Consider the following 20627-nt stretch of genomic DNA (forward strand, 5'->3'; position numbering starts at 1 on the left):
TTATTAGGAGTGGACCTAACTTTAAGTCTGTTACATTGTTACTAATTTCATAGCCACTGGGCTAAAAAGTTTAACTAGATCAGTGTCATTCTCACATTAATGAGCCTACAAAATTAATGTGGAATTAGTCTCAAACAATTTTTATTTATTGAAATATAATGACACAAACACATCTATACAATGTTGATATCATCAGGAGTAATGAGAAGATATTTTACATTTGATGTTATCATCCAGCTCTCTCTCCATCTCTTTCTCTCTGTCCTCCTCTTTCAGTTTTTCTGCCATCACCCAAAGGTTGAATGTAACAGTGAAACAGAATATACAACACAAATAAAAGACATAAAGTGATCCACATCAATGCTGCTGGCCACTGATAGATAAAGTTCTTTTAACGTGCTCTGATCTGAATCTGGAGCTGTACTGTAAACAAACAACAAAGCCCAATTCAACCAGAATAGGAATGGAAATCTTTAAGAAAACTAAAATAATAACATATATTAGCTCTTTGTCCATTATATTCACTCTCTCTCCTCTGTACTTGTCCAAACCATCCCAAACTAACTTTGCCTCCAAAATGCTGAACCTGATCGTTCCGGGGTGGCTGTAGCTCAGGAGGTGGAGCAGGTCACCTACTGATCGGAAGGTTGGTGGTTCGGTCCCTGGCTCCTCCAGTCTGCATGCCAAGTATCCTTGGGCAAGATACTAACCCCAAGTTGCTCTCCGATATATCGATCGGAGTATGAATGTGTGCGAATGTACTTAGAAAGCACTGAGTATAGATAAAGTGCTTGTGTGATGGGTAAATGTGGCATGTTGTATAGAGCGCTCTGAGTACTCTGGGAGAGTAGAAAAGCGCTATATAAGAATCAGTCCATATTACTCAAATTCTTTCCCAACCTGGTCTTTCCCAGTGCAAGTCTCAACATCTTCAGCTTTGTCACCTCCAGCTTCACTTCCTGTCTCTTGTGCACTTTCCATTTCTTTGGATGGTTGACCCCAGAGATTTAAACTTATCAACTTTCACTACTTGGGGTGATGAAGGAGGTCGAGCAAGTCACCTACTAATAGGAAGGTTGGAGGCTCGATCCCTGTCTGCTCCAGTCTGCATGCCAAGTATCCTTGGACAAGATACTAGCCCCAAGTTGGTCCATTGGAGTGTGAATGTTAGTGTCATGTAAGTGTCATGGCTAGTGCGGTGTGGCAGGCAGAATAGGACCCAAATGCAGGACTCAAAAACAAATGACTGAGCCAAGGGACGCAGCTTTATTGCTGAATCAAAATATCCAAACATAGAACTAAAAAAAACTAGAAACTACAAAAACAGAACTCAAACCAGCAAACTAGAAAACTAAGCCGGAAACAGAGAACTAGGACTTACCAGGAGCAAGAAGGGGAACACACAGGATTGTGAGGTATAAAGATGCAACAACGGACAGACGAGGGTTAACTCTAACCCTAACCCTGACGACCGACAGATGGAAGCTCCTCATCCTCAGACCACATCGCTGCCAGGAAAGACACCGCCGAACGATGGTCTGGGCGAAGCATGGAGGAGGAGAGATTCAGCAACAGCAGTGTGGAAACGCCTACCTGCTGCTGCTGGATTGCGAAGAGTTCTGTCTGCTGCCACTGCTGTGGCGGCGGCAGGGAAGCCAAGGAGCAGACAGGATCAGCTCGATCCCAAACTTGGATCGCCTCCTTTGCCTTGCCCAGATCACAGACAAAATCCAAAAACCCAGAGAGCTGGTGCAGGTAAGGACTTTGCCCGAGGATCGCCATGATGGCATTAAGCCCGACAGAACTTGTCAGTGAATCCGAGGCCTGGGTAACTTGCCTTACCAGGTCCTTCTCTCGGACTGAGTCCGCTGGGTCCATGTCGTGGTCGCGTCATTCTGTGATGGCTAGTGTGGTGTGGCAGGCAGAATAGGACCCAAATGCAGGACTCAAAAACAAAGGAATAAACCAAGGGAGGCAGCTTTATTGCTGAATCAAGAGCTCCAAAAAAAGAACTAAGAAAACTAGAAACTACAAACACGGAACTCAAAACTAGGAAACTAAGCCAGAAACAGAGAACTAGGAATTACCAGGAGCAAGAAGGGGAACACACAGCAATGTGAGGTATAATGATGCGACAATGGACAGAGGAAAACCCAGGCCTTAAATACACCAGGAAATAATGAGGGAATGGGAAACAGGAGGGAAACACAGCTGGGACTAATCTGACATAATAAGATGGGGAGGAAGCAAAACTGAAAACACTGAAGACAGGACAAAGTAAAAGTAAAACAGGAAACATAAGACAGGCACAGAGACACAGACTTCACAAGGAGACACGACTAACAGGGGAGACACAGGAGATGAATGAACACAGAGACGAGGGTGACTCGACATGAAGCGAGGAACACAGGAAAGGCACCAAGAAAACGTGGAGATAGAGACTATACACTGAGGGAGAGAGAAGTACGATCACAAAGAACCTAAGACATAAAGATAATCCAAACCATGAATAACAATAATCAAAGAACAGTAAACCAAAAACACAAACACTGGGACACAGATCCAGTACCGTGACAGAAAGCACATAAATAGAAAGAGCATAGAAAAAAGTGCTTGAATGAATAGGTGTGAATGGATGAATGAGTACTTTGAGTGCTCAGAGTAGAAACGAGCTATATAAGAACCAGTCCATTACCTCTATTCCACCTCTCTCTCATTCACACTTGCACTTGACTTGCTTTTTGTCTTGCTTCTTCCTGTGCACACCTCCACCTCTCAAGCCTTAACTTGGTCCCTACTGTCACTACAGATCATAATGTTTTATCTGCCTGTTTGTATACGATTTATTCATTCAGACATTACTCCTGTTTTTAACTCATCAGGTTGGTCCAGTGCAGTGACCCTGGAATCACAGCTGTTCCCATTAGTGTCCCAGCTGACACGGTCAAACTTCGTCTAGAAAAGACGCTGATCTCCAAGGTGTCCAGGGCAGCCTTCTACAACCTGTCAGAGCTGCGGTTCTTATGGCTAACTTATAACTCAATAACACTGATCCACCCAAGCAGCTTTGTCAACCTGAAAGCCCTGCGAGAGCTCCGTCTTGATGGGAACCTCCTAACATCCTTTCCCTGGGAGGGGCTCAGAGACATGCCCCGTCTCCAGACTCTGGGTCTACATAACAATCGTTTGTCCAGTCTTCCAGCCCATGCTGCTCTCTTCCTTCCTAACATCACATATCTGGATCTGTCCAGCAACAGGTTGGTCCAATTTCACAAAATCTTAAACAGATTTGCTCAAGTTTTCAGTTCTCTTTTCCTTTTCTATCAATAGGTTGACTATATTACCGGCTGAGCTGCTGGATCTTTGGTTTCCTCTTCCAGGACAAAGTGAAGGGCAAGTGGAAAGAAGAATTTTGGGTACAGTATGTTTTGGAACAATAGTAAGACATAATCTTTTATTGTGCAGTTGATATCTATTAGTTGTGGTCATCATTAAGTCAAAAAAGTGAGTGAAATGCACATTAAGGGATAGTTTTACTAACGCGTGGTACCAGTAAAAGGATAGACTGCCCACAACAAATGTACTTTTACTTGAATTTGATTTTTCTACAACAGAGTGCCTTAAAAATCCAAAGAAATTCTGGATGACCATAAAGTTTTTATTATCTTGTCATAATCTAGTTAATTTTCCATCTAGTATACTTCTTTAATAATTATTTTATTTTTTTCAGTTTTTTTTAAATTTAATTCTGACAATTCAACTGAAAGAAGCAGTAGCAGTACCCAGGTTTTTAATTTGACTCCCTTTACAACAACAGAGGTTATGAGGGCTAAAAGAACTTAATCCTTGAAAACCAGCTGTCCTAAAGCAAGCAGCTGAAACTATAATTGGACCACTGTGTCACATTTTCAACCTACTTGGTTACAAATAAAGTTCTTTCGGATTGCAAATCTGCCATTGTTGCTCCTCTATTAAAAGAAAAGTGAACCTAGTATTTTAAATAATTATAGATGGATCTCTAAACTCTCAGTTCTGGTAAAGTGCTTGAATCTCTGGTCAGTAATAAAGTTAAAGATTTTCTGGCCATTAACTCCATTTCGCCTCCTTTTAGTCAGGTTTCCATAAAAATCACAGTACTGCTGCTGTTGCTGTACTGCTACTGCTCAAGGTCATAAATGATATGACCGAAACTCTTGATAAGAAGCGGTGTTGTTTATCTGATACTGGCTTATCAACCATTGTTTTTTCTCAACCAGCACTTGAGTGGTTTGCAAATGATCTCACAGGCAGTTGTACAGATAGAGGAGTCATTCAAGGTATCGTAAGTCAAAGTATTGTAAGTAAAAAAGAGCGTCCCATTATTATTCAATATTTATAAAAATAATCTTGGAAACATCTCGTTGGAAACATGAAAGTTACATCACAGATCTATGGATGTTCTGCAGTTTGTAGTCCCCAGAATACCGACTGAATTGGGAAGCATGCAGATTTCTGGCAATAAATGCTTTGAATAAATTACAGTCAGAACAACATCAAACTTACTCTTATAACATACTACATGCGGTAGTACAACCTGTTCTTAAAAAAAGTACCCTTGACCAAAATGACCCTGCAAACTATAGGCCGATTTCCAAACTTCCTTTTTTGGCTAAAATTCTAGAGAAAATTGTCCTGTTGCAACTACAAGCCTATCTAGATGTGAATAGCATCAGTGATAAATTCCAGTCTGGGTTCAAACACGTCATAGTACAGAAACGGCATTGTTGAGAGTCTTCAATGACCTCCTTTTAATCGCTGATTCAGGGCGCTCAGCGGTTTTAGTTTTATTGGATTTGTCCTCAGCGTTTGATTTAGTGGACCACAATATCCTTTTAACGAGGCTAGAGCACATGGTAGGCATTAAGGGTAGTGCTCTTAGTTGGTTTAAATCGTACCTTTCTGAAAGATCCGTCGCTGCTACGATGGGAAGTTACTCGTCCTCTGTTGACCCCTTTTCCTGTGGTGTGCCCCAAGGGTCTGTGTTGGGCCCTATGTTGTTTTCTTTGTATTTGTTACCTCTAGGTTGCATCTTTGAAAAATATCAAATTTCCTTTCACTGTTATGCAGATGATATTCAAATTTACTTTGATCTGACTGAGGATGTCTTACCGTCGCTACACTGATTTTTGATTGTAAGAGAGAAGTTAAGGATTGCTTATTGAGTAACGCACTCATTTTAAATGAAAAGAAAATGGAAATTGTTTTTTTCGACAGCCATATTCCTAGGGGCCAACTGACAGGTTCACTTGGGCTGTTTGCTACCTTTCTTTCTGACACTGCAAGTGACCTGGGTGTTCTCTTGGACAGTTCTTTTAAAATTGTTAAACAAGTCTCCACTGTAGTTAAATCTAGCTTTTACCAATTACACCAAATTGCCAAGGCCAAGCCTTACATGCCCTGTAAGGACCTTGAGAAACTTATCTATGCCTTTATTACCTCTAGATTAAACTACTGTAACTCCCTCTATTTTGGCCTCTACCCTTCTCCGCAGACTGCAGCTTGTTCAAAATGCGGCGACACGCCTCTTAACTGGAACTGGCAGGTTTGATTCTATCACCCCTATCCTCGCTGACCTGCATTGGCTTCCCATCAAATACCGTATTGATTTTAAAATACTATTGCTTACCTTTAAAATGATAAATAACATTGCTCCCAGCTATCTTGTTGAACTTCTCAGCTTGTACACTCCTAGTAGAGCATTGAGATCAACGGGCCAGTTGCCCTTAGTGCAACCTAGGGCACGGTTGAAGACCAGAGGTGAGCGTGCTTTTGCCACAGCTGCACCCAAACTCTGGAATAATCTTCCTACTAATATTCGTGCGTCTGAATCAGTTCAATCTTTTAAATCGTGGTTGAAAACCTTTTTATTCAATTTAGCCTTCCCTAGTTAGTGTCTGTATCCCACAAATGTTCTTTTATGTAGTTTTAATCATTTTATTTTATTTTATTGCTGAATAATCTCCTTGTCGAGTTGTGTTTGTATTTTCTTTTACATATTTTCACTGCGCTGCGGCTAATTAGTGCTCTCCACCTGTTGGTGTATTTATTCCCTGTTAATGTTTCCTTTCTCTAAATTATTGTATTACTGTAAAGCACTTTGGTGTACCGCTGGTTTTAAATGCACTATACAAATAAAGTTGTATTGTAAAGTTGTATTGTATAAAACACTTGCACATAGACAAGGTTAACCGTAATGACCTGACCAAAACTTTAAACTCCTTCAATGCAACAAGGGCGTGAGGTTAAAGTTCTAAGTATCTATGTTGTTGCAATCTTGGCCAGGTTTCCCTTGATCTCAGTAGGACTAACCTGGTTAAATGAAGGTTAAATAAATAAAAACAAATGGCATTAAATGTGAATAAGTTAAACTGTCTTGGATACCCAGGTCTCCATGACAATCCCTGGTTGTGTGACTGCCAGATCTCCATGCTGATGTCTTTGTCCATGACCCTGGGGAGTACTGTAGTTCTTATGGACCAGTTGCTGATGTGCAGTAAGTCTCTGAGTCAGTCAGAGTTGCTGCAGACCCAAGCTGAGCTGTCCCGCTGTATGAGGCCTTCAGTCCAGCCTGCGGCCACCAGGGTAATTTCCCCAATGGGCAGCAATGTAATCCTACGTTGTGACGCCACTGGCTACCCAACGCCAACACTGACTTGGATTAAAACCTCAACCTACACAAGTAAGCTGTCTCGGGTGTCAAGTAATGTCACTAACATTTGAGAATTAGTTGAGTCATGCTGTGATTTGTTTTTCTGTACAGATTGTTGCCAACACGACAACCTTGACAACTCTGAACAGCTGCCTAGGATTTTGGAGAGTTGTAAGTGCAGGTGCTTTGTCGCTTCTAATAAACATTTTTATTTCATACAGTGCTTCAGATTCTCTTACTACTTAAAGTACTGTATCTGTATTTGCATCCATAATGGAGAAGGTATTTAAAGTATTTAAAACTGAAGTGTAGTGAACACTTCAGTTTCTGTAGGTAGGCTGTTTCATTGTTCTGACTGTTTTTCACCAGTTTTCATCCCTTGGTTCCCTAACTCCATGGTTGCAATAGTTTTGAACAACTGACAGTTGATACCGGTGTCAGAGGACATTAATGCATGTGAGACTCAGTACTGCGATGCACTAAATTTAAAGATTGGGAATTTTAAGTGGATCATTACTGATGCATTTAAAATGTCAGTATTATGGCCTTTATGACTTTTTTATTTATTAACTGCAGAAAGTAATCTTGTACACTACTTTACTACAGCACTGGAAATATTATGATTACTACCACTAATAATTAATATTAAAAGTAATAGTAGCAATGGAGTTTACTCTGCAGCATCACCTGATATGCAGATCAGTTAAGTTGCCTACATAAAAGCAAAAGTCCCTGTTTTAATAGGAAGACGTGAACAATGTACATTATTATCATAAAGCTGAGAGCAGAGCTGTCATAGTCTGACTCAGAGTTTCTGTGTTTGGACTTTTTAAATTCATATTTATTTAATATTTGAACCGACGTAGTTTTTGGCTCTCCTCATAGTTGTAATGAGTAATAGATATCATGATGAATTTAGTCAAAAAACATGTTGTTACAAGATGTTACTAGCCTGTTTTAATTAAAATATTTTTGTGGATCTTAGGACCCCTGATGAAAGCCATGAAAGCACTCCCTGTCTCATAACATAGACATCCAAAAACTCACCATATTGACAAACAGATAAAGTTTTTGAAATCCTTTAAACACTGTGACGTCGGACCCCAACACTCGCACACACACATCGTGGGTATGGTGACACACACTTATTTTATTATAGCTGTGGTTTCGGCTTAGACACGCGGGACACAGACACTCCCGCTCAGTGGTCACTCCACTCTCTTTCCTCGACTGTCACCAAAACATAAGAAGAGTCACAATCAGTCACTCGTTCCAAACACCTGTTCAGCCCCGCCTCCACGCCGCCGGGAGCTCACCGTGCCACCCCTCCTCTGCAGCGGGCCAGAGACCACACCCGCGCCACAAATACTATTCATTATTTTTGTTAAGAAAGTATGATTTAGGAAGTTGTGTTAAATAAGTAAATTACTTCTCCCCTGTCACTGTACAGTTTAACATTACAATTAAGCAATGGCTGTGAGGTCAAACGAAGGAAGGTGTGTGTGTTTTATTATATTTTGTTCATGAGATGAGTATTATGTCCAGAGATGGGTAGTAACGCGTTACTGTAATCCGATTATTTTTTTTAAGTAACGCGTAAAGTAAGGGATTACTATTGCAAAAAGCGTGGTTACTTTCCTGTAACCACGCTGCGTTACTAAGACCGTGATTTTTTTGCGAGAGTGTCTCATGACAGTGACGTAAGCGAGTGCGACGTTCGTGGCAACAGCTGTGTGCAGATCAACAATGGATAATATATCGAGTGCGGCAGAGAGTATGACCGTGCAGCGTTTAAAGCATGGAAGTACTGACCTTGCTTTGAGTTTGATTCCGTAAAAAGTGACAAGAATATTAGCGTCCGCTGCTCACTGCATGGGAAGAAAACTTCTTTTTACAGCGAAAAAAACCCCTAAATTTCCGAGCAACCACCGAGTGCGCTGCCACGGGAATGTGACATTCACAGAGAAACTCCCGGATCCTTCCACTGACCGCTGCGGCACACCTGCACCAGGCCAAACCTCCGCCTGCCCCACTCCTGCTATACAGGTGAAAATAGAGCAACAGGACCGCTGAGTCTTTGATTTTATTTATTTTCTGCTGTGTTTCACTTGCATTTATTTGAAAGACTGAGTGTAAACACAAAAACCTATTTTATTTTATGTGCTGGAATGTGCAGAAAATAGGTTTAAATGTTAAACAAATTTCTTCCAGTCAGAGAATGTTGCATATAATTTAATTTTTGCTTGATGCATAAAGTTAAAAGATTAAAACTAATAAAACAAGTTTTAAAAAGAGACTTTTTCATTTGATTACATTTTATATGATGGATTATGCAGAAAAAGTAGAATTGGGCTTAAAGATCTATTTCTTTATTACCTATTGAGGTTGTAAATCATTTTAAAAAAAGTAACTAAGTAACTAATTACTTTTGAAAATAAGTAATCAGTAAAGTAACGGGATTACTTTTTTGGGGGAAGTAATCAGTAATTAGTTACTGATTACTTTTTTCAAGTAACTTGACCAACACTGATTATGTCTAGACATTTAAGTGTTGTTTTTGTCTTTGTTTGTTAGCTTAGTGCATCAGTCTCCTTCTTTTGAAAAAGCAAATGAAAAAGCTAAAAAAGTCCAAACACAGATTATCAGTCTTTGGTCTCAGGTGCACTGTGTTTAGTTTTGCTTCTCTTGTCTTGTTTTCCTGATGAGTTTCAGCTGTGTTTCCAGATGTTTCCTCTCTGCCCCAATCACCTCTCCGACTGGTCCTAGGGTGTGCCTCAAAGTCTTCCCTGTCTCCCGACTCCTATTTCTAACCTCTTTTTCTTGACCTCAATAAAAACATCACTGAGGTCAAGGAAATGTGGGTAGGAGAATTGGACTGGAGCATGGATCAGCCTGACACTAGTATCTCCTTAGTGTGAAAAGTACTGTTTAATTTAATCTGTGGACTCCCAGGGCCAGATCTTCAGGTCGTGTTTCTTAAACATTGCAAGAACTAGAGGAAGGACAACTTACTCTGTCTGCATGGGGTTGTTATATAGTTTCTCCCCTTCTCCCTCCTCCCTCTCTTTCTCTCTCCAGTCATTGTTGATATGCAGTCAACTGATGTCCAGCCCCTCGCTCTCTCTGAATTTTCACCTACTTTAACTAAGGAGGAGGTTACTTCATTAAAATCACATCATTTCAGTTTCTCCTTTTCTCTGTTGTACTTTCAGACGATTTATCAGTAACTCCATCACATATGAATATAGTTTTCATGTTTCATGCAGTTTATGCTATTTTACTTCAGCAGGATTTATCATAAGTTCAGTCACATGACTACCATAACTCTTTGACAGCTAACGACTTCAACGAATGTTGGAGGCAGAAGTAAGTTCAGGGATTTTTACTTCGCTGTTAGTCCAATGATTGACATCTTTTTTCCCCATAAAACTAAAAACAGACATAAAGTAAATATTACAAAATGTCTTTTCCTTAACTTATACTTCTAGGTTATAAACTATAAAATAAACAATAAAATTCTATTGCACACAGCACGACAGCAAAGCAAGCAAGCTACAAACAAAATAACTGTACCATAGTAACAACAGCGGTTCAGTAGTGATCACAATACAACTTAGTGAGTTTAACTCCTCGATGAGAAACATAGCAGATGGAATAAACTTGTTTCTAAACAAATCTCTGTGACAGAAATGTGACAAATTGACTCAGGATAATTAATATTATATAGAAACACAATGAAATGTACAATGAGTACAGTTATGGATTACCAATAGTAGTGATTGAAATAATCTCCCGTTCGAGATCATCTTCATGTTGTGTAAGAACATGATGGATGATTCTTTGGTGGCGATGAGAACTGGGTTTCTGCTACAGCAAAGCATTTTCAATAATATGAAAAATTCCTATTTTCTAAAGATAAAGTTGGATCAGATTCACAGGATTGGGCTCTTTTGTAACCCTCGGAGGCATTTGCAAAAGAATAATCACTGGAAATGAGCTGAACTATGTGGCTATTGTGAGCTGGATTGACTGCATCAGAAGTACAGGAGACTTTGGCCATACAGACATAATATTTTCTTACTCTCCACTCATCCATCCATCACAGAAACACAAGTGCAAGCACCCAGAACAGGACTTCCATTGAGAGAGCTACACATGGAAGGCACAATGAAAACAGCCCAGAGGTGCATGAGAAAATATTCTTGAACATGAGATGGGCCAAATTTTAATCAAGTGAAACTTTTGATTTTATAAGCTCATTCCTAAAGTTTTTACATCTTGTTTTAATGCGTAACTCCAAAGTTTCTTTGGGTCTCTGGTTTGTTAGGGACTCAGGAGTACCCAGGCCTGTAAGACTTCCTTTGTAAGGTACTCTTTTAAAATAAAAGCAAAAAGCTAAATATAGGGTGCTGAGAGCTAAGATTGTCAACTCTCTCTGTTCCAGTTATGCAGGAATCTCCGCGAGTGGGGGTCCGCTGGTCGATTATCAGCCTGAATGGGTTATCATACAAGGATGCTGGTGAATATCGCTGCCAAGCCCGGAACATGGCAGGAATTTCTGAAGCCCTGATTAAACTGAAGGTCATGGGAATCACAAAACTACCCCATCTTCCAAAGAAGTCCAGAAAGATTTCCTCCAAATCCCCATCAAAGTACAGGAAACCATACCAGATCTCAGCTATCACCAACGTCCCCTCAGTGAAGGATAATCAGATACTATCAAGTATCACACCATTTTCCAATAACCAGGCCAAGAAACCTGAAAGCCTCGTGACTTTTTTGGAGCAGATGAGTACGTTAGAAAATACTAAATGAAATCAGCAGATGCAAAGAGAAAGGAACATAATATAGATCTAGTCTGTGGCTACCTGACAATTCTAATTTGATTTACTGTTGCTGAAGTTTCTCAGTGTTTGTTACAGAGCGGAGGGCATGGTGGTGGGAAAACAAAGGAAATAAACTTTACTGTTTGTAAAGCTCTAGTGTTGCAGCAATTAATGTGAATTACTCGCTAAATAAAAACATAAGACAAAAATGTGTGTGTTGTTTCTGTGATGCAGTCTGCATTTTTGTGAAAAAAAGTTTTATTCAGTTCAAATTTCAAAATGTGTCTGTTTGTATTATTGGCAATAAATCTTATACAGGTGAAAAGCCTGTTTATTCCCTTTAAATGGTGCCACATTTATAAGGAAAATGCATTTGTGAGTTGAGCAGCAGAGTTAAGTTTGTGGGATGCACCCAAGAAAAACTTCACAAGGCTTCTCTGCAGTGTCAAACACCTTATTCTGCTATTGACTCTTGTTTTGAGCTTCTGGTACCCCAGGCGCTAACAACCAGGTGCCTGATTTGCACCAGATTAGCAGCATATGTGAGCATGGACCCTGCTACAGTGGTCAGTTTTGTCTTCTCCAAGCAAGACATCTTTGACTGAAAATGCTAGGCCCCATGTCATGGGGCGAATTCAACCTGGCATGCTTCAAAACCAGGATGCATGCATGATGTGGAGGGAGCCCAAATATAAGGCTAAGTTACATATAATGGGGCATGTCAGAGAGGGGCTGGAAAGGGGGCCTCCCTCCATGTTTTCTTTACCCTGTCAGCACTTAGGAACCATAGGCAGTCTTCTACAGAGTTGCAGTCAGAGTTTGCAGGACAATATGGCCAACGGGTCTCTACCCAGAGAACTTGGAACAGACTGCATACAGCCAATCTCTGGTCTCATAGGGCTGCCAGGAGGCCCTGACTGCTCTTCACAGTCAGGCCTGTTTGTGCTGGTGTCGGCAGCATGTGCATTAGAAGCTGAACATGTGGAAGAAGACAGAGAGAACGCTATGTTGACTTCTAGCGTCAAAAACCTCGAGACAGGCTTTTGTGTTTTTTACCAAAGTATCTCTATGTTCTGCTGTAAAATGCAGCACAGGTTTCCTTTGAACACGAGTCAGGCGACAGACTTGTAGCCATCAGTTTAGCTGTTCTCATCATCAGAAACCATGTTGTCATTTTGGCAGTATGCTTATTATTATATTGATGATTGGCAATCATGGTGTCAGCCTGTACCTGTACAGTGTATCAACAGCCATTCACTGAAGCATTTTAATCTAATCTCTCTCAGCCTTATTCACTCATGCAGCTCCATTTCACACCTTTTACTTCATTGTCTGCACTAAAAGCTCATTGTGATAATCCTGGTGAGGTTCATGGTAAAACATGCTGTACCTGAGCCCAACAGATTTATGTCTGTGAAAAATAAGACACACAAAAGGTTCATGGCGTCTTATAAACGTCATGAAAGAATCATGACTTTAGACGGGTGATTAAAATTTTGAGTGACAGTGATTATTGTCTCTTATGCAGATCCTATGCACAGTTCAAGGATAAGGGAGCCATTACATTTATGATGGTCTTATCTGTATGAAACAACAGGGCCAATAAAGCCACAAAATACTCGCTGTCACATGGGTTGTTTGTTAAAAGGTTTTTAAACTTTAACTACAGTAGAAACAAAACTTACTACATAAGGTCCTCGGTCAACACTTTCTATAAAACACTTACATAAATATAAAGAAAGTACATGCTTTCACAAAGATCATAAGTGCTCACTGAAGTCACCTATGGGAGGTTTTGGGAGGTCATGAAATACATAATCAAAAGACCAGAGGAAGTAGAGACTTTCTTTACTTAAGTAGAAACACAGACACCGGTGTTAAAAACTCGTCCAGTAAAAGTTGCAGTAATGAAGCAACTTTTTTTACTACCCAGTATAAAACTACATGGTATTTTCATGCAACATTTGAATAAGACAAAGTTTTGCAGGATGTTTGCCAATATGAAATCCAATAATGACATCACATGTAAGCTTTAAATTAGCAGTTTATCAAACATCACTTTAAATCTAACCTCTCTTCTTCCTCTCCTGTCCTGTCTTTATCTTTCTCCTGATCTCTGAGTGAAGTTAGCTCTCTTAAAGTGATAGAAACACTAAATATAAAACTCAGTTCATACTCGCTCCTCTTCTATAGAGGTAGCTATAGAAGACGGACACCTGCTCTCCTTCCGACCCACTTTAACCCCTGAGTATAAACACTATGGATGATACTGTTGAACCTAAAATAACTAGCCTGCTTTGAAAATGTAAGAAGCAGAAAGTATGGATATTTGTGTAAAAATGGAGGGAGTAAAAGTAAAGTTGCTAGAAAAATAAATACTCAAGTAAAAGTACAGATACCTGAAATTTCTACTTAAGTACAGCCAATACAGCAAGTATTTGTAAGTTTTTACTTTCCAAAAGACACATTGGTTGAGGCTATTCAGCCTACCAGATTTGTGTGTGTGTGTGTGTGAATGGACAATTCCCCACTTCAAAATGTCTATCTACTACCACTATAAACTATAGTACTATATACTACAAACTATAACAAACAAATGTAACACTTACTGTAGTTCCAGTGCACACTTTGTACTATAATCATAATGTCTCTGGGTGTGTTCCTAATATTAGGAATTTGTACATGAACACCCTTAAATATCCTAGATTTAGTCGTAGTTGATTTCAATGAAAGTTCTACACCGTGGTTAGTTTTCCAGTCAAAACATCGTCTCTGTGGACAGAAATGATAGAAATTGATATTTCACTAATGTCTTTTCCAGAGTTCACAGAACTGGGCAGGGGAAGAATATTTGTGGAAATTCTACCGTGGCTCAGTTCAATAAAACCATTGTTTTGGCTTCACATACGTCTCTGTTGCAATCACTGTTTTGACCAAAGACCACAGGCAGTAGCATGCTGACTCATGTTCAGATCATAGAGCGTTTCTGCAGTGTATGCACTGTAAGAAGACAGATTGTACTGCGCTGAAGTCGCTTTGAAATTTGACTCTGATGCTTCAAATTCAAACCAGACAACACTGACATGCACAGTGGTTCACATGTCAGATGTAGGCATCATGTGTACTGTTTAGTTTCACGTGAGAACAACATGATCAGTTTTGCAGCTTAACACAGTTGATAAAAAAAGAACTTTAGCTGCTGATTTACAGGAAGATTGTAGATGTTTAACAGGAGGTGTGCTGAAAGCTCAAAGGACAGAATAAATCCTTCAGATTTCTGGCCGTCTGAAAGATTCACACTCTTCACTTCTCATTTTTCTCTCCACCCCTCAGCACCACAGAGGCAAGCCTTGATTCAGTCCACACAGCTAATTCAGCAGCCAAAGCCTGCAGCTCTGACCTCTGGTCAGCTAAACACTTTACCTTTAGAAAGCTGTGTTTTGTTTTGTTTTTTGGGGTTTTTTTGTCAGGTGGACTTTTCATTTTGGGAGTTACCATGGTTGACAGCTTGGACATGGAGAAGCAAGAGAAGCGTTACTTTATTCGACGCAAGCATGCAGTCATCATCTGCATAACAGTGGTGTTGTGCTGTTTGGCAGTGGGCCTCGGGGTGGGTCTCTCGCGATCAAACAACACCACTCCTGCTGCCACCACCATACCAGCCCCCACAGCGGGGCCTACCCAGCCCCCTTCACCTGGCAGAGGGCCCTGCCTGCCTTCCACTGACTCCAGTGGGGACTGGAGGAATTTCCGTTTACCTGACTATGTGAATCCCGTCCACTACGATCTGCACCTGGAGCCGAACCTAGAGGATGACACCTACACAGGCACTGTTGATATCCAGCTGGAAGTAACCAAGTCCACCCGTCATCTCTGGCTCCACATCAGGGAGACATTTGTCAGTACCTTGCCAAGGTTGAAGGTGCTGAGTAGCCAAGGAGGGCAGAGGGAAGTGGCAGTGAAAAGCTGCTTTGAATACAAAGCTCAGCAGTATGTGGTGGTGGAGGCCACAGAGGAGCTGCCTGTCCTGGACACAGGGGAGGTATACACCCTCAGTCTAGACTTCCAGGGTTGGCTCAATGGCTCTTTGGTGGGATTCTACAGAGTTACCTACATGGAGAATGGAATCACCAAGTAAGTCATGTGATTCAGTTCTGTCACAAACATACACAAACATCTTTATTAATCAAGAATTAGAAAAGAACAGAGCAAGAAGGCATAAGACATATGAAATAGAGTCTCCTTACAGTCTTTTCTAGAGGTATTAATAGGTGTTAAATAACTGTGGACATTCTATGCAATAGTTTATAATAGCAGTTGAAATGTTGGACTAAAATAAGTTCCGCTAAGAATGAACACTAATTATTGAGTAATATTTTGTGTAAAACTTGTCTTCTGAGAAGCAACCAAGAGCAGGTTTATGATGGTTGTAAAATTGGTGTTATCTGGTTTTATCTTGGATAAAAACCAGAGTCGTTGGTTGTGGCTCAGGAGGAACAGCAAGTCTTCTACTAACTGTTTCTTTCCTGGATCCTTAAGCAACACAGATACCGTCCACATGACTGCGGCTGTGGTCAGTGGATGTGGATAATTAATGGATCCTGCCCTCTGCATCACTCATTGGACATGGAGCTGAAAACTTTCTCTGACATCTCTTTCAGATTTGCTATCACAAGAACAGATACAGAATATCTTTACCACTGTATACCAAAACATCTGCAATCATTTTAGACTTAGTCTAGTCATCCTATCATATTTCACTTTACATACATATTTACTGATGACTTTACTTGTATTTCTTATGTAGCTGACTCCTTCTTTGATGGAATTTTTACACTAAAGAGGTCCAGGTCATTTTGTTCTATGACATATTTTATTGAGCTAGATTGATTTTCACGCAAAATATTATTTTATGCAGATAAAATCCAACATTATTATATTATATATTGACCAACAGAATATATTGACCAATCAACACGTTACTCTGAAGACTGTAACGTGGCTTAAATATTTAAAAAAAGGTAAAATCTATCAATAGAAGACTTTTTATAATCTACCAGCTATTTGGTCATTACTTCTCCGAGTCACTACATTATGTGGGATTTAAACAGATGTAGGTTTTGGTTATGCGTCCTACTTTAAATGGAAAACCCCTGTAGTCTCCTGGTACTGCTGGGATTGGTATTTGGTACTTTTGTTTTCATTAGCATGTATAGAACTAACTGAAAAAAATAACTCAAAGATGTTATTAATCAAATATGACTGTTCTAAACTTAACTCTCTAGTTTAAATGGTCACATATTATTAGTTTTCAAAGTAAAATTTGTTGAAAAAGATTGCAGAACATTTGGTTTCAAACAATCTCCAATAATAAAGTTACATTTTCCAATAATCTGTCCTCGATTTGAACACCAGAAAGATTGCAGCTACGGATCATGAGCCAACGGATGCCCGCAAGTCTTTTCCCTGTTTTGATGAACCTAACAAGAAAGCCACCTACACCATCTCAATAACTCATGATGCTAATTACAACGTACTGTCCAACATGCCAGTAGAGGTAAGTCAGCATGTGTGTTTACCATCACAATAGACTTTAGGTGCTGTATTTAAATTGGAAACAATTGGTATTTGTGTAAAAGTACAGTGAGTAAAAGTTGTAGAAAAAGTATACATGCCTGAAAATGCAAAACAGTCAGCGGTGAATTTAGGTAATCTCAGTTTCACTGAACGTGCTCCTGTGATTGGCTGGCACATCATGGAATGGGTGGGGGTTGTTGTCCAGCGTTATATTTATCTTGGACAATATCAGCCTGATGGATGTTGTCCCAGCATGCAACAGCATCCACACTCGCCACAAATGACTCATAGAAAATCCTAAGCATTGTCCAACAGATGTTGAAAGACCTCAGCTGCCTTGTGAAATAGAGACAGCTCTGGCCCTAACTGTAGAGTTCATTAGTATCAAGCATGAACAAAGGAAAATGGAATTTTTTTAAAAATCGCAATGATTTACTGTAATTTGATACATTTTAAAACCTTATAATGTTTTAACAATATTTACCAATTTTCCAGTAGAATTCTATGTATTTTAGTATTTTCAAGGTCAACAACTGTTTTGGTGTTAGACACTTTACATGCCAGTTGTTTAATAGGGAGGAAGCAAGAAAATCCTCTCACTTAAGCCTGCTGTGTCTTTATGCATTATCATCCTTTGCACCCATTAGCATAACATCGTCTATCTTAGCATGTGATAAAAAAATTCAGCTGGTGTGGTGGTGAGTGATTTAGGTCGACATTTTTTACCATCTAACTGAGTGTAGTGTAAACCTTATTCTTTGTAATGGTATGTACACCTGTCACAGATGGCAGTTACACAGTCAAGGTCATGTTTATCAGTTCCTGCAACAGGACGATCTCATCTCAAAGCACAACTGTTGAGATGGTGCTCTTCTTGTCATAATAGGGCAGAAAATCCACATAAACTTTTGCTGTCTATCTCCAGGGCTCCCCTCAGCAACTACCAGGCAATCAAATTAAAACCACCTTTCAGAAGTCTGTTCCAATGAGCACCTATTTGGTATGTTTTGCTGTGCACCAGTTTGCCTATGTAGAGAGGACTTCAGCCAGAGGAATTCCCGTGAGTTTACATTTATATGCCACTATTGCAGAGTATTGATAAGATTCATTAATTCACACTGTTGGATTTATACTGTCACACACTTATTTGTATTTTTCATTCTTTTGCAGTTGAAAATCTGGGCCCAGCCAAGTCAGATCAGCACAGCTTTGTACGCAGCAAATGTAACCAAGCTCATTTTTGACTATTTTGAGGAATATTTCAACATGACATACTCCATCTCGAAATTGGGTAGGTAAATGGAACACTAACCAACTTCTGTGATTTGAAACAAAAAACAACAACAAAAAAATCTCCCTCTGAGCCCAAGGTGGGTGGTATGTGTGTTAGCCTAAAGCTCGGGATCTCTGACGGGCCGGGAAGTTTGAGGGTTCTGCATATCACTTAGCTATTTCTTGGACTGCACTGTTCTGGGCAGAGACCTGTGATATGTGCTTGGAATCTGCTGCAATAACTCTTCCAGTGCAGGGGTTACAGTTCCTAATAATCCCGTGACCACTTTGGATATATCCTTCCACATGGATTTGGTGCTTAGGGCCTGTTCTTATGCTGCCATGACCAGAGGCTGAGTGCTGTCCTTATGATGCCATCCTCTTCCTCTGTCCCTTGATAGTGTAAACCCATGATGTCTTGACATGATTGGCATCTATCTCCTCTGGTGGTGTGCTTATTATCCCATCTGGGTATCTAATGACTGATAGGGTGTATGTATTGATGGTTTGGATCGTATCAATACTGTTCTGGCTTCTCAGCTCCTTTCTTTGCCTTCTTGCATTATTTGGCTGTTATTGACCTTCATGCATTTTTATCATGGTTCCTGTTGACCTGTGGAATACCTAGGTACTTGTATACAGTGGGTAAAATAAGGATTGAACATGTCACTAGTGTTATAAGAAAATATATTTCTAAAGGTGCTATTAACATGAAATTCTCACCAGTCCGTAAAAACCCATCCAATCTAGACAAAGAAATCAAGCCACAGATGTTCACAAATAAAGTATGATAAAGAGAAATGACACAAGGAAAAAGCATTGAAATGTATTTATTACTTAATTCAATAACTTTTGTTGGTGATGATGGCTTCAAGACACCTCGTATATGGAGAAACTAGCTGCATGCATCGCTCAGATGTAATTTTGGCCTATTCATTCACACAAACAGTTTTCAAATCCTGAAGGTTCCAGGGGCCACCGTCTATGTACTCTGAGATTTAGTTCATTCCATAGATTTTTAGTTGGATTCGGCTCAGGTGATTGGCTGGGCCATGCTAGCAGCTTTCTTTTCTTTCTCTGAAACCAACTAACAGTTTCCTTGTCTCTGTGTTTGGGACCATTTTATTGCTGAAACGTACACCCTTGTTTAATCTTCATCATCCTGGTATAAGGCCACAGGTTTTTATCACAAGTAAAAAATGGTAAATAAACTGGTTCTTATATAGCGCTTTGCAACTCTTCCTGAGCACTTACAGTGCTCTATACAAACTTGCCTCATTCAGCCATTCACACCCAGCCATACAAGCACTTTTTCTATGCTTTCTTTTATGTAAGTGCTTTCAATCTATTATTCACACACATTTATACTCCGATGGATCTTGCCCAAGGACATTTTGGCTTGACTTGTGACTTTATCTTAAAGTTGGCCTCCAGTATTGTCTTCCACACTTTCATTGAGTTCCTGATGAATGTTATTAGCATGATGTAAAATGTTGAGACGCAGGTAATAGGGTAATAGAGATGGATGTAATCGTCTGATGATACCTTGTGGGTATCATTCATGATCAGGATTTTTCTGTCCTGTGTCAGTCAATTTGGATGACTACCTGCTGTTAGCAGCTCCCTTATTTGTGCTGCCATGCATTCATGGAGTGTTGTTTGCTTCTTCAGCCAGTAGGTGTGACCCATGTCAGGTCCTATTGCTGTGCAACTTTTCATTCTGTATACTTGTTGTTAGATGTCTGTCTTTGTGATGTTGGCTGGTTCTTGTTCTGGGAGGTTGTTGTGGTCTGCTGTCCACTAGCCACTTGGTGTTGGTGTCGTGTGTTGCCGTCTGTTTTCGGGGATATTCTTACAGAATTGTTCTGTTTGAGCTCTGTATGAGTCAGCCCTCATACCATTCTTCCCTTGTAGTTGAGAGTATACCTTGGATGGATCTTTGGAGAACAGGCAATTTATTCTGTTGGCCAATGTTTCCTTGCTGTATCTCTTTAGCCTACTGGCCAGAGCTGTGAGACTTTTATCAGAAACTCAGCTGGAATAATAATATGGCAACAGGAGGAGATAGATGCCACTGATGGCAAGACACGAAAACTCCCTACAATGCACAGAGGGTCCCACTTGAAGCTTAACACCCTAAGTCTCCATGTGGAAAGAGGAAGGGTGAGAATTAGTGAGCATGAAAGCCACAATCCAGGATGAAACATGGGGCATATAGAGGTCTGAGTTTGAGGAAAAACACACACATACCAGCCTCCAGTGGG

The 20627-nt window shown here is 40.1% G+C and overlaps 2 protein-coding genes across 5 annotated transcripts in view; both read left to right on the forward strand.

Annotated features, from left to right (window-relative positions):
• The window catches only part of lrit3b (leucine-rich repeat, immunoglobulin-like and transmembrane domains 3b), a 43842-nt gene extending 32148 nt beyond the window's left edge, over positions 1 to 11694 (forward strand). For 2 of the 4 annotated variants that reach the window (XM_063497874.1, XM_063497875.1), the window contains 5 exons: positions 2883 to 3257; positions 3331 to 3416; positions 6425 to 6718; positions 6800 to 6859; positions 11133 to 11694. In XM_063497874.1, coding sequence (XP_063353944.1) covers positions 2883 to 3257; positions 3331 to 3416; positions 6425 to 6718; positions 6800 to 6859; positions 11133 to 11503 — 1186 coding nt within the window. In that variant the 3' untranslated portion in view covers positions 11504 to 11694. Of the gene's footprint in view, positions 1 to 2882; positions 3258 to 3330; positions 3417 to 6424; positions 6719 to 6799; positions 6870 to 10793; positions 10873 to 11015; positions 11057 to 11132 lie in introns of all 4 variants that reach the window. The other 2 variants (XM_063497876.1, XM_063497873.1) reach the window with 2 other exon arrangements.
• A 135-nt stretch (positions 11695 to 11829) lies between these two features.
• The window catches only part of enpep (glutamyl aminopeptidase), a 35617-nt gene continuing 26819 nt past the window's right edge, over positions 11830 to 20627 (forward strand). The window contains exons 1-4 of the mRNA XM_063497871.1: positions 11830 to 15648; positions 16930 to 17071; positions 18017 to 18151; positions 18262 to 18382. Coding sequence (XP_063353941.1) covers positions 15011 to 15648; positions 16930 to 17071; positions 18017 to 18151; positions 18262 to 18382 — 1036 coding nt within the window. The 5' untranslated portion in view covers positions 11830 to 15010. The remainder of the gene's footprint in view (positions 15649 to 16929; positions 17072 to 18016; positions 18152 to 18261; positions 18383 to 20627) is intronic.

The sequence above is a fragment of the Pelmatolapia mariae genome, linkage group LG16_19 (assembly GCF_036321145.2).
Source record: "Pelmatolapia mariae isolate MD_Pm_ZW linkage group LG16_19, Pm_UMD_F_2, whole genome shotgun sequence".
NCBI classification, from domain to species: domain Eukaryota; kingdom Metazoa; phylum Chordata; class Actinopteri; order Cichliformes; family Cichlidae; genus Pelmatolapia; species Pelmatolapia mariae.